Raw genomic sequence first — 15117 nt, forward strand, 5'->3', positions numbered from 1 at the left:
TTTTGAGACTGAGGCTGGAAAATGACATGCTAGAGGTCAGCATGGACCACACGGCAGGGCATAGCTCCAAAAAGCAAAAGCTAATCCACCTCCTCTCAGAGATAAACAGGTCTATGCTCCAGTCTGAGGCCAGCCCCTCAGCTGGAATCCCTGACCTCACTCCCTCTCACCTACTCAAGAACATTCTATGAGCCAGCATGGAGGCACACGGCTGTAACCCTAGCACTGAAGGTGGTGCAGGCAAGAGGATCAGGAATTCAAAGCCAGCCTGAACAACCTGAAATCATATCTCAAAAAGACAAAAACCATAAGATGTTCTAAAAGATCTGCCTGCTTGTCTTTCTCTACTAATTCATTACCATTCAAATATATATAACAGAACCCTCGCTTGACCCCCACAGCCTGTCTTCAGCTACACCTTCCCATTTCCCTTCTAGCTATCCTTCAAAGAATCAAAGTCCAGCAGTGGTTTTCCACCTGTGAGTTTCGGCCCCTTTCGGGGCCACCTATCAGATAACTTTATGATTCATAACAGTAGCAAAATGGCAGTTATGAAGTAGCAATGAAAATAAATTTTATGGTCAAGGGGCTCACCACAACATGAGGAGCTGTATTAAAGGGGCGTACTTGGGAAGATCGAGAACCACGGACTCCAGAGTTTTTATCTTACTGTGTGCTCTGAAAGCCACTCCTATTAGGCCTTTCACGTCCCACCCTGAAACGGCTCCTGCCAAGAGCACCGTGGCTATGCACTTAGCTAAAGAAAGCACTGTCCGGGGCTCATTCATCTCGCAGGACTTATCAGTAGCATTAGACACAGCTTGCAGCACTTCCTCTGGCCTCTGCCTTCTTAGCGACCTGCTGGACTTTCTTCTTGGCTTTTCTCTCTCCAAAAGTTAAATGGAGTGCCGTAGGGCTCATATTAAGGACCTCCTCTCTACCTACTAGCCCACTATCATGGTTTCCAGTACCACTTTATGTTAATTATGTTCAAATACCTATATCCTGCCCACACCTCCACCTCAGTATTCAGACTGGCTTATCCAAGTGCCCACTTGAGTCACTATAGACGTCTCAATTAAAGTCTACCAAATGGACTTCCTAATGATCTCTCTCAAACCTGCCCGTCCTGCAGTCCAGCAGATGGCAACTTCATCGTACAAGCCCCAGGATGGCCTTTTGGTAGCACCTCGTTTACTCACCTTTTCCGAAATACACACCAGATGTTGTGGCCCTTACCAAAGGGTTCCAGAACATGGCCACTGCTGTCATCTCTCCTCCTATAATTCTAAGCCATATCACCACCACCACTCACCCATTTACCTCCAGTAACCTCTGTATAGTTTACCTCCTCTTGCCCCTGCACCTACAGGCCAGTGCTAAACACAGAAGTCATGATGATCCCTTTAAAGCAAACGTCACGCTATGCTCTCAGAATGCCTTGAGAGTTTCTGACTGCAACACAGCCGTGTTTTTCACTGGCCTAGAAGAGTCTACATAATCCCTGTTATCCCTGCTTTCATCTTTTCTTTTCTTACACCTCTGCGCCAGCCAACCAGACTTCCTTTCCTGCTCCAGGGTGCTGGCACTTGCTCTTCCTTCTGCCTAGACCCTTCTTTCTCCAACAGCCCTTTCTTTATTCACTGGGTTTACTTATTTTTCATAATTGCTGCCTCCCCAGTGACACTTTGCTAGTAGCCAATCCAAAACTGCGTATACATTTTTGGCACGTCTATCCTTATTCCTGATAACTTTTTTTCTTTGGTATTTACCAATAATAATTCCCGGAGTTCAAAGCCTACCTGGATTTGAACTTGGTACAACTTATTAGCCATGTACTGTGGAGGATATGGCTTACATTCTCAGTGTTCTCAAACTGAGTACAAATGGGAGGGGGCACTACCACCCTCCTGGGGATGTGTGGCTGCAGGCACGAAACACCTGAGTGTAGCGTGTAGGTAGCTGGCTTTGGTTCTATTCGTCCTCACTGGGATCTGAAATGCTATACACTCTTGCAGTGCAGTCCTGCCCTGTTTGAGCCTCTCTGGAAGGCAAGCTCTTGACGCATTTTCACGGACTGCAGCATTCTCCGAACCCGGAAGACGGCCTCTGTCTGATGAAGCACTAAAACGCTTCAGTTGGTGGGGAAGACCAAAGCATGCTCCCCTCCATACATCCCACTCACATTCCAATTTGGGGTTTGAATGCTAACATCGACCCTCAAGTGTCTAGATCTCCAACCTGGGAATGTGAGTTTTAAACCAAATCCACTTTTTAGAATTCTTACCCTACCAGGCTTATGGCCCTGTTCGTTTTCCCTAGACCCTTCGGGCACTCATTTTCCACGAGGCTGCGGGATTAACAGAATGCATAATGCTACACTATTTGCCAGACTATGTCAACCCACAGCATAACCAGCCAAAGCAGGAATGTGCACTTTTGACATTGTTCCACATGCTCCTTATAAGATTAGGAACCACAGGTGCTAACACATAACTATAACTTCTTGATCAATTACCACAGAAGCGAGTGTCCCAGGTCTCTCACTACTGATGTTCTAAAGCTGTCCATTATCCCCCCTTCCCCAGACAGGGTTTCGCTGTAGTTTTAGAGCCTGTCCTAGAACTAGCTCTTGTAGACCAGGCTGGCCTCGAACTCACAGAAATCCACCTGCCTCTGCCTCCTGAGTGTTGGGATTAAAGGTGTGTGCCACCACTGCCTGGCCAAAGCTGTCCATTATTATTGACAAGCAGAGGCTTGCTTCTCGTGGTGCTTTCACTGATGTAGGATAATGTATCAATACATGATAAATTGTAAATACTAAAATATGAAGCCAAACACCTAAATATTGAGCATTAAAATGAATCAGAATTTTCTGATTGGAATCTCACTAAATCATGTTCTTCAAAGAATTATACAAAGACCAAAACACATACACATGCACCAGAGAGAGAGAAATCTAAACCCAATATCACCAGACTCTTTTAAGGCATTGACACAACACATACTTGACAATTCAACACATACCTGATAATTCATGATGGCTCGTAAACACATGATACAGACATGAACGTCATCTTTCTTACTCACTAATCTTGAATTTTTCAGGGTTCTTCTGCTTGGCAAAGTATTATATCTAAAAACAGGGAGGGAAAAAGGAGCACTTTCATGAAATGACAAGCTCCAGCGAGCACAAAGCATACTGGGTTAAACAGGTGCACATTGTTTTCTGCTCTCATAGACACAGAGGAAAGAGCTGCAGGCTAGCACTACCAACACCAGCCACTGAGGAGCGCAAGACCCAGTGGTTCTGTGATCCCATCACCAACCCTTCAGGCTATATCCCCACTCAATGAAATTCAACCCTACTTACAACACATAATAAAAGAGAGGGGGCATGAGAAGTTGTCAGGAGGCCAGGTGTGCTGAAACACCTGAATGCAGACTGTACTGGCAAATAGAACAGCACGTGAGGGACTGGACTTTAGCTCAGACCTTGCCCTCCAGTCACATGACCAGATTTGAACCATTTCTTCCCGCTGCTGTCCTCAAGTCTCTGCTTTAGGAGTTTAAACCTAGCCAAAGTCACACATTAGTAACTGTGGCTTCACCTTGGCATACTAGATCCTGAAGCCTCAGTTCTTTACAAATGTCCCCAAAATGTGACTGATCCCTCTCCCTAAGTCTGATACAGCAGCTAAAACTCAGGGGGAAATATGCTAAATACCAGCATTTGACTGCTTCTGTGTTATGATTAATTTTCTCAGTGCTCCATTGTTGGAGTTTCATGTTAGCTTACAAACAGTACAGGGCAGACAACGGAATACCAGGCATATAGAACACATAATGCTAAAAGAGTCAGTTTAAGTTTTGCCTCGGCAGGAACTCAGGACAGGCAACCTCTGTAACCTCAAGCCTATATAAAACACACTTCACATCTGTAACTACGTGGAGCTAGGAAGGAGGATGAAGGTAGACGTGGGGATACTGAGAAAGGAAAAATACAATCGAGAGTCGAGGTCAACCCAAACTAAGGATGTCTGACGAAAGGTCCATACGTGTGAGGCAAGAAGAATAGGGATTAACCTAGCAACCCAGAACCCTACATGATTAGGCTGCGCATTGACCCCAGGTCGGGGAATGATACACGTAGCAGCCTAGGACCCCAACCTCTATCCAGCTGCAACTGTACCTGCTTTAACGATGGAAATAAGTTACTGCCCTTTATCAGCTCCTTGAGAACACCCTTTCTACTTAGAATCTGCAAGCCCGATTTCAGTGTGTCCAGTGCAACTTACAACCATGTAACTTTGCCGTAACTCCAGCTAGTGTATGGCTGTTGACACACTTCCTGGGGGTCAGTCCAGAGAACTGTCGCACAGCCAGGCTGACCTAAGCACACACGATCGCCTCAGTCTACACTGAAGTTCTTCCCTGCTGTACAGCAAGGATTAACACAAAGAACTGTATATGTAGAAGCAAGGACGAACTCTGAATATATTTTGATGAATTAACTTTTAAAATACACTTATTATGGCATATCATATGCATCTCACTAATGTTTAAAGAGATATGGAAATTCTACTCGATGACAGAGTACTTGCTTAGCATAACCAAGCCTTGGAATCAATTTCCAGTATCAAAAAAAAAAAAAAAAAAAAAAAAAACCTAAACAACCAAAAAACTCAAAAGTATAGTAAGATTATATAAGATTTCAGTATGTTAAATATTGTATTTATTAATGATTCTATATGCTCTAGAGCAACAAATCTATTTTTTTCAAAATGCATAGTACCTGGTTTAAACATTCCTTTCCCTAATATTTATGCAAAGCTGAAGTAGGAATGAGAGAGAACAATAGAATTTGTGTGTTTAAAATCCTAACATTACAAAATTGTAAAACCCAACAGAATAGCCAATGATAACTAATCATATTAATGATGACTCAGAGCAAATTGTATCATTAACACTAAAACTTCCTTCATACGAGGACTGAAACTCAAGGAAGTTAATCACATGGCAAGTAGCAGACAGGAGACCAGACCCGGGGCTCTTCCCAGATTCAGGGACACCGTGCTCTTCTCTACCAGATGCTTCTCAACAGCGGTGTCATCAGGTGACATTCTGCCCCTACAGCTCTTCACAGCAGTTAGGACAGGCTGACATGTCCCTTCTCATCAGCACACAAACTGAGTTTAAAGGAGACAACAGAGGGAAGAAGGGGAGGGGAGAAAGGGAAGGATTTCCTGGCCTATTTTGCACCCTCTAGGGACTACCAGGCTGCAGGTTTCACTCTGAAAAGCTGTGGTGGATGAAGAGAGGGAGACACTGGTGTCTGGCAGGAAAAAGAAATGGCACAAACGTCCTGCTTAGAGATTCCATTGTCATTTCTGCACAGGGGTTTCCCAGATTGCCTCGAAATTTTACTGAACAGCTTCATTCTGTCCATTTTTGCCTTTCTCTGGTGGGAGCATCTTCATGGGCAATGTCAACAGGCATTTAGAGATCACTGTATGTCTGCCTACCTGCTCGCCTGCCTGCTCGCCTGCCTGTCTGTCTGTCTGCCTGCCTGCCTGTCTGTCTGTCTGTGGAAAACAGAAGTAGGATGTAGTCCTGAGATGTACAAACTGGAGAGAAATTACTGGAACAGCAAAGGGAAGAACAGGAATGTACCCTGGACAATGTACCTGGACCACAAGGTTGGCATCTAACTGCCACCCTGACAGTCTCAAGATGCCCATATGTAAAAACAAGAGTAGCCCAGAAGAACAGCCTGGCTGTTTTCTTTGGAGTTCCTGCCATTTGCGGGGAAACACTAGAGAGGTTAGAGATAATTCTATAGCGATAAGAAGCATCATGTTTCTCACGCATCACTTCTGAGGACCGCTTTGCCATCTTCCCAAGCAGTGAACTGCAACTGTGGATGCTACCCTAGCGATAAGGAGGAGATTCTGTTTTCAGAGGGCTGCCAATGAGAAGTCACGGACAAACTCATGAACATAGAAACAGATTAAAACTGACTTAATTCAGAACCAAACAAAAGGTAGATCGGGGCTTGGAGTCATAATCACAGCAGAAAGAGAGTGGATGCTGAAGGATTAGGAATTAGCCTGTCATCCAAGGCTACATGAAATCCTGTCTCAACAAAACAACACACACACTCACACGGCAACCTGGGCAGGCTCGGTTTAAAGTTCATGGGGTAAAAAATGCCTGCTACACAAGTCTGACAACTTGAGCTCAATTCCCCAGAACTCAAGTAAAGATAAAAGGGAAGGATATCACAAGTTGTTCTCTACCTACACACACACACACACACACACACACGCACACGCACACACACACACAAAGGACTTTTCAGCTCTATTCCTGACACTGGCATCTCTGCATGCACACCTCACCAAGCATCTGTAGCTATACATGTGTGAGAAGTCCTACAACAATGCTAACAATTTAGGGCAAGGGACCAAAATCTAAGTAGCATCTGCAAATGTGCTTTGCAAGACCGATGCAGAACGTGTCTTGTTTAGGACCACGGTGATACTCGCCACCTGTGCCACCTACCTCACCCATGAAAAAGAATCTCTTAAAGGGCACACAGCAAGTACCTCAACCTGCACAGTTGGTTCTTGTGGCAGGAATACACACATTTAGAAAAGAATGGTAGGTAATAAACTTGAGAATAAGTGACAAGCAGCATGTCTATGGGAATCCTGAGTACAAGAGACAGCCTCCACTCCTGAGCCAAAGCTTGATGACATTGCATTAGTTCAGACAGGTGTATTTACAAAGCCCCCGACACTTAGTGAACATCAGGAGTCTAGCCACTGTTCACCCAGTGGTGTCTTCAGGTAAGTCATGGCCCATGGATTGTCACAATGCATACATGTATTTGTATACACGTGAAGTTACTCCAGGGGGTTGCTCAACACGCCCAGGGCCCTGGGTTTGGTCTCTAGCACACATATGTAAAAGTCAGTTTGTATGGGGTTGAAGAGATGGCTCCGCGCTTAAGAGCACTGATTGCTTTTCTAGAGGACATAGGTTCAAATCCCAGCACCCACACAATTGCTAACAACTGTCTTTAAGTCCAAGACCTGACACCCTCACACAGACGCACATGCAGGCCAAACACCAACGCAAAGAAAATAAAATTAAAAAACTAGTTTGTATGATGTGTAAACTCTTCCTTTCTTCTGTACTTCCATTGTCTCAGGACTAAATACAAATTAGAACACTAGCTGACTCTTGAATCAGGAAGTCCTAAGGTCTAGAGAAAGATTTTTTCAAAAACATTCTAGGCAACTTCATTGTCAACAACTCTGGGATTCTTAAATCCAGCTCCTATTGACCGGGGGGGGGGGGGGGGGGGGGGGGGAAGGGTAGGGGGAAGATATGCATATTTTTTTTTCTGTTATAAAGGCACTTTCAGCCTTAGACATCAAACTAGCACCTATCTGAAGTGCAGGAACTAGAACTGCCTTGGACACTAAAGGTTCAACCCAGCAGGAGCACAGCCTCCACCAGGATGTCACTCATGTGACAGGACTAGAGCAACAGCCATTCCAAGGTCTGGGCCAACAGCACTTTAACCAAAATTTGGGGTTTAAGGTTTCCACTCTTACCCCTTAGACATGACGTCACTTGGGCATTTTTTAAATTAAACATAAAATATATGATGCTTAAAAATGAGCCAAGTACATTGCTAGCTGGCTCCAAAGCCAAAAGAAACAAAGCTGATATAGCTCCATGCAGGCAGTTCAAAGTATAGAAAAAAGAGGTAGGAAGAGAGAAACGGAGTCAGAGACAATGAGGGAGGGAAGGAGGGAGAAGTGGAAATGTCGTTTGTTCTTAATAAGGATTGGAATGTTCAGTGTATTCTATATTTCCACTGGAGACCCAGACAACAGCTAGAACTGCTTTCCAATGGGATAGCAAGGAAGGCGTCAGCTCAGGGTCAGAATGACAAGTCTTGGTTAACCTGCAATGTCTGACTTCCCACCGTGTTTCCTTTGAAGGCATTTGTTGTGGGACAGCTAGCTAAGCGGCACACGGTCGAGAGGAGAGGGTCCAAGGAAACAGTCTCACTTGTGACAGGAAAGTCAAAGTGTGTCCACTCATCCTAAACTACCCCATTCTCACACGCTTCCAATAAATCACCACTGACAAGCACAGCCTGGCCTTCAAAATATGATGTGTGTTCGAGAGTACATCTGCCCGTCCTCTAAACTTACCGTTCCCCGAATGGACCATAAGTACTGCGGTGACAAGGCGGGCACTTTCTCAACTCATTTACAGTGTTTTTTTTTTCCCTTTCTAAAGCAGGTGACAAAAATTCTTAATCACCATCTGCCACCTCATTTGGGGGCAGATAAAATCCAAGGTTAGAGGAGCAGATTTTGAAAGTATTTTTCTTGGTAATGTTCCTCTTTTAAGTGATCTTCTAGGCCAACAGTGAGTCAAGTTCTTCACTAAGTAGCCTTTCAGATGGAAAACTTAAACAAATGGTGGGTAATAAGGAGAAGAAACAGAAACAGAATAAAATTCAGGTGACAGTAAAGAAAAAAATCAGAACGATGGCCTAAAATGTGGGTGGGGGACAAAGGGAAGGAGAGGACGAGGGGAAGATGAGCACTTCAGGGGACATTCTCTCCTCAGTAAGATGGAGACAAGCAGCTGAGTTCAACCTCGTGTGTGTGTGTGTGTGTGTGTGTGTGTGTGAGAGAGAGAGAGAGAGAGAGAGAGAGAGAGAGAGAGAGAGAGAGAGAGAGAGAGAGACAGACACAGAGGGATTCAGAGAGAAACTGAGACTCTACTAGTTGAAGCTAAAAATGTGGCAATTTCCCCCACAACGAATTCTAATTCTAATTAAAACATTACTTGCTAAAATTTTAACAAAGGGGAAGAACTTAACTCTCAAACAGCCCTGTCTTGTAAGTGGGATGGCGCTGAGCTGGTGTTCCCACGCACTAATTTCCAAGTAGCATGAAACACCCAGTGTAAGCTGAGGGTCCCTCTAGGTCATGCGGCTTTAGAGTGACCAACTGTCTGAGAAGGATGACAAAAAGCTTCTGTGGACACCGATAAGCAGACAGGACATTTACTGGGCAGAAGAAATTACATTCCATGTAAATAAAGAGGCAGGACAGCACAGCGGGAGGGTTAGGGTCAGACCACCTCACGGCCAGCCCTTCCTCCTTCTCTGATCATAGGCAGAGATGCTTAGCCCTTAGAGATCACACTGGTGACACTCCCAACATTCCCTACAGAACACAGGATGGTCTCAGCACAGGGCCAGCACACAGTGCTCATTTAGAAAACACTTTCTCCGTAGTAAAAGCCATGATGATGCCATCTATTATGTCTGTGCTTTACACTTCTTCTTGAACAATGTGAGGAATGGGATGACTGGGTCAGAAGGGTAAACCATGAGCTGGGCCTAAACTCAGCTCACTTCTGAGTGCATAGGTAGCAGGTAGACTCTGTCAGCTCATAACTTCTGTGAACTGCTGTTCCACGAAAACGGCAGCCGGAGGGGTAACAACGAGATCTCACTGAGGCAGAATATTCATTTCAGAAGGAATGTTGGTTAGTGGTTTCTACCCTAAAAGCAATATGGATCACTATACCTTCACCCAAGTGAGAAGTCAGCTGGGTTGATGTCCACAGCATTTCCACCTTTGAACTCTGACCTCTCTCTACGCCAAAACTACCTCTGCCACACCACATGGCTTGTCCCTGAAAGGACAGACTTCTCCTCCTCCCTTCTCAAACATGCCTGATTCTCAACACAAGGGTCTATTCATCTCATGCCTTTTTACCTCCCCTCTGTGTGCAGTAGCTTTTTTTGTTTGTTTTTGTTTTTGTTTTTCAAGTGGGGTTTCGCTGTAGCTTTGGAGCCTGTCCTGGAACTAGTTCTTGTAGACCAGGCTGGCCTCGAACTCACAGAAATCCACCTGCCTCTGCCTGGGATTAAAGGCGTGTACTGCCATCATCCGGCACAGTAGCCTTTTCTTAACCTGAGAACCAACCCTACCCATCACCAACAAACCCAGTATAAACCTGGCCCTTCTTCTAGGTCCAAGGTAGTTCTCCATTCATTTCCTTAAAACCCTCAATATTTTGTCACTCCTGTATCTTATTCAAGTCTTAATAGCTTAATTTTGACTGTCTTTCCTTTTTTCATGCTTCTTAAACACCACATGGTCCTCAAGCCATGAGGTGCACAGATGTGCAGGACTCCATCAGTTAATGAAGCCGGATCTGCAGGCACCTTGGTGGAATCCCTCTCCACTGGAGAGAGACCACACGTTCTTAAGAAGGCACAAGCCAGGTTTCTGCTGCACTGACTTCAACACGTCTCCCGTGGCCAAGCTGCAGATGTGTGATGGTTTAGAACGTAGCCAAAGGTCTGATGCAGGGCGGGTGCTGTGCCACGCGTGCTTGCCAATCAGCATGAAGTAGTTTAAAAATATCAGGTTGGGATTCAAGAAAGAAACTGTGCTAGCGTCGGGGCTTTGCTCAAAGACCTTGCATTTAATAACACAAGTTTCTTTCATCAAACTGTATTTATAAAATGTGTTAGAATTCCCTGAAATCTCATTTTCTCCAAGTTTCACCTATACTTTTTGGCAAGGGGACTTGTAAGAGTACGTACCTACGGTATTATGTGTAGCTGAGGCAGAGGAAACAAGTCTGTGTTTGTTAAAAAGATACTTATTCACTAAGCAAAACAATCGGAAAACCAATAATACTTTCAGAAAAGTTTTAATATTATTAATAATGCACCCTACTGTAGAGAATCTGGTTCTTAAGATGAGGAGCTATAATACGGCAACACATCAGAGTATACAAGGCAGCAGATGACACAGAGGCCACCATGTCATAACATGGAGAATGGTCATGAGACCAGGTCACCATGCGCTGCCAGATCTCTTGGGTGCTTTCTCCAGTGACTTACAAGATGTTCCCGAAGGAAGCCTCATCGTCAGTGTGTAAACTGAAGCTGCTCCAGAGCAGCAGAAGGAGAAGCAGCTCGGGTGGCAATGGAACTGAAGAGACCTGGCCAGGGAGGCCAGTCTGGTGGTGATGTAAGAAATGGACAAAACCGGAACAAGGGACAGCGGGACAAGAAAGGACAAAGCAGAGAAGACGATCAGAAGAGAGGTGGCAGCATGAGAAAATAAAAGCCAGAAATCAAAGGGCTGTTGACACCAGAGGAAGAAAGGGGAGAGGAAGAGAGAAAAAAAAATGTAAACAACCCTTGGGTATATGAAAAGTAACAGAACCAGACAGCTGTGCCCCGGCTACTGCTGAATCACAAAAGCTAAACTACTATTGATATAAATTGTCTAGAACCAATAATTATGAATGAATGAATAAACAATAAGATTCAACTCAGTAAGCAGCATGCAAGTCACCACCGTGCTGACTCTCTAATGACATTCAAGTGTCCCCTTCCTTGGGCTTTCAAACTGTTGACACACAAAATGGAAAAACATGACATTAGTTTCCTAGTCATCTTTGAGCACACCCGCCAGAGAGGTCAAAGGGCTCCCATGTCTCTCCAAATAACACTCCTATTATGCCTACCATGATACTTTTAGTGTGGCTTTCTAACTAAGAATGTAGCCAGGCAAGATCTACCTTGAGCCACTTATGAAGCAGTTTAGTGTCGTTCTGATGTCCTTGGACCCTGCCTACTAAGGTTCAGAGCATGCAATGAATTACTCAAAAAAAAAAAAAATGAATCTGTGTTAAAGTGACAGCTGACCAGTGTATACCTTTTACAAAAACAAAGATTAAAAACCAAATTAAACTGTACTGTATAAATTAAAACTCTCATATGTAATTATAGTCAAATAGTAGAAAGCATTTTGAAGTATCAATGCTTACAGAATTTTAGCTACTAAGTAAGTACACGTATTCCTCTGCCCACGTGTGAAGCTGACACACACTAGCATGTTATTTAGCCACTAGCCTACTGCAAATACCGTGAGTGAAGTGAACTGCAACACTGTTCCTTATTATTTCTGAATCAATTCATCCGAAGTCAGCAAACATTTTTTTTGTTGTTTGCTAACAAGGAAAATATGAATGGCTTATTGGCAACATAATAGTCAAACATCAAATCCTTCAGCAGAACTGATGATCTTCATTGCAGAGAAGGAGATTCTCTTAAACATTCGACAACTAAAACCCAAGTTGAAGGAATAAAAGGTAATAAATAGGCGACCAAATGTGCACTGCCTGGAAACCACATCCCCACGGGTTCCAACCTGACAGGCGCACTCTGTGATCTAAAACCCATGGTGACCCGAAACACTTAGATGATACTGCCCCGCAGGTCATGTCAGAAACAGATGAGAAGGTTTTAGTAAGCTACAGAAAGCAAGCAACACTCGGGAATGAAAATTTTAACCACAGAAGTCTACTCGGATCATGAGTCTGCGAAAACTTCAACAACTTGATTTAGACAAGGCTTCTATCTTTATTAGTGGAAGGGGTAACTTCCTTATCAGTCAGCTCTAAGTACAGTGCTTTGAAAATGATCAAAGCTAGTTCTCCATTCAGTGAGTGATTGCAGGTCGGCCTGAATGAACGACCTGAGATTCCACCCACCGGGGATGCAGGCGGTAGCATCCTGGCACATCAGCAGGCACTGAAAGATGGAGTCATTAGTAGAAAATGTCAAGCTGACAAGAAGCATACCTAGCCAAAGGAACATGCCTAGTGGCACTTCATTATAAAAATGTATCTCTCTAACCCTGTGACCTATGAGTAAGGACACACTCTACACAGTCACACACCTGAGCTACCCATGGAGGAACCAGGCAGCACAGATTGATAGACATGGAGTTACAGGGCTCCTTCGATGCTTATATGGTAAAGTGTAGCCTCTACCCTGAAAACGGTATTGATTGAGGTCACTGCACCAACATGCATCCAGGTTAAGAACTTACCTGCTAGAGACTATTTCACTGTTACTTGGTCCAAGCGTCTCACCTTCTCTGCTGAATCGCAACGTAGTGTTTCTAAGACGTGTTATGTAAAGCTCTAGAGTACTAGCCAAGGAAACAGACCATGAACACCTATGAAATGTTAGTTAGATTCACTGGAGAAGAAAGGTGCATGCAGAAAGACACAACGATGTCCACCCAGGACGAGAAGAGGCAGGGAGGAGCCTGCGGTGCCAGAGCATCTCTCTCGTTAAGGCACTTACCGAAGTGCAGAATGTCTTCCTGAACGGGACACACTGTTGCCCACAGGGGAGGGCAGGTTGTTCCCTCTGTGCAGGTCCTCGATGGACCTGCTCCAGGGCTTTGATTTGTCCACAGTACTCTCCACGGGACTTTCCACACTTTCAAAGTCAAAACTAAAACAAAAAAGGAATGCTACTTAAAACTTAGAAACTAACTTTCAGACCACACATGTGGACATTTGTGACCTGCTATTCCTTAACCTCTTCTCATCACCACAACGCGAGAAGTCTTTGCAGCCGAAGGAAATGCAAAAGAATCTCTGGGGTCGGGGTCCTGGTGTTAGTTTGAAAAACATGAGGATTACAAACACAGGGTCTGGCCAAAGAATCATTAACAACAAACAGTTAAAACCGGGTCGCTGTACATTGCTGCATCTTACTTGGTGGCTGACCAATCACTACCACTGCTATGCCGGAAGGAGGAAGGAGACCGTATAGCTGTCTTCATTTGCTTTAACAAGCCGGAATGTTAGGCTTATACCAATTCATTCCTATCCATCAATTTTTCACTGAGCGTTTTCTCCAAGTGTGTTAGCAAGTACTTTTCCAACCATGTGTGATGCATTACTAGCGAGGCTATGGATTTGCTTTGATTTTGGACTCTCTCCCCAGTGTGGTGCTCTTTAAAGTAAGGCTGTTGTTCCTCTGACATTTTTTGAGGCTATTACTCATGTTAACCATGTTGGAATAAGTGGCAAGTTGAGCTGCTCATTCCCGGGTAGCCTTAGGAACCGAGTCTCTAAACAAGCAGGCCTTTGTATCCCACTCACTTCCTTACTCACGCAGTGTGTTACTCCGCTTTCTCATCAGAACACTGCAGTGTTCCCACCCCTGGTTCTGCCTGATCAGACAGCAGGACAAATGAGACGGCAGCTACGGTTAATATTCTCTGAAAGACTATAAAAGATCTTGAAGAAAAAAAAAAAATAATGCATGTTGGAAATCATCTCCAGATGCTTAGAAAGCATGGCTGCCGGGGGGGGGGGGGGGGGGGCGGGGGGGACAAAAACATCAGAATGGCCACCTAAACTGGGGCATATTCTCTTACTTTTCCGGTTAGCTGCCTAGCAGGGACAGGCGCACAGAGTCTGCACGGGGGTTGATGACAGACTTTTCTGTCACGCCCTTGGATGCAGGAGCCATGCTGAGGAGGAGAGAGGCAGAATGGAGCAGTCTAAGAAAGCCTGAAGCACTAAAACCAAAGGCTCTCGTCAACATGAAAGGGACTTCCAGGGACACAGGAAGAGCATTCGTGGTATGGACATGTCACAAGTCACTCAGCGAAAGCTCACGTCACACACACGTTCGTCCGTCTTACTCCTTCCCGCGTGCACAGGACCAAAACACAAGAAACACAAACTTTAGCAAACTGGTGGATGCCTCTAGTTCAGACAGATTCAGAACTTGTTGTATTCCATTCCATGCGCTGGAGAATTACTAATGCCGGGGTATAGTAAAAAAATAAAAGACAAATTATATAACTTATCATCCAGATACAGCAAAACAAAAAGAAAACTAACAAATAAAGTGTTTAAAGCTAATGACTCCAAACAAACCCAAACGCTCAAGAACGGGGAACACCAACTCAGAGACGAGGTGTTTAGTTGGTTCTTCCCTTACACTGTAGCCTGCAGAATTCCTGCAAAGTACTGACGGCTTGCCTCCAATGAGCTGACAGAAGGCCATATTTGAGAAATCTGGCTTCCAAGTCCTACTGTCAAGTAAGTAAAGAATTCTTACACACAGTAAACAATTATATTATTTTTCTTTTTCATTGTTCCTGATTTTTCTTAGTCTTCCTCAAATACTATAAATATATCTATAGATTTTAAAATTTGCAAGAGGAAATATTCTTT

General features: G+C 44.3%; 1 protein-coding gene across 4 annotated transcripts in view; it reads right to left on the minus strand.

Annotated features, from left to right (window-relative positions):
- The window catches only part of Fmnl2 (formin like 2), a 260793-nt gene that overhangs the window by 55949 nt on the left and 189727 nt on the right, over positions 1–15117 (minus strand). For all 4 annotated transcript variants that reach the window (XM_038337243.2, XM_038337245.2, XM_038337244.2 and 1 more), the window contains exons 6-7: positions 13223–13375; positions 3028–3136 (exon numbers count right to left, since the gene is read on the minus strand). In XM_038337243.2, the coding sequence (XP_038193171.1) occupies positions 3028–3136; positions 13223–13375 (262 nt within the window). The remainder of the gene's footprint in view (positions 1–3027; positions 3137–13222; positions 13376–15117) is intronic.

The sequence above is a fragment of the Arvicola amphibius genome, chromosome 7 (assembly GCF_903992535.2).
Source record: "Arvicola amphibius chromosome 7, mArvAmp1.2, whole genome shotgun sequence".
In the NCBI taxonomy this organism is placed as follows: Eukaryota; Metazoa; Chordata; class Mammalia; order Rodentia; family Cricetidae; genus Arvicola; species Arvicola amphibius.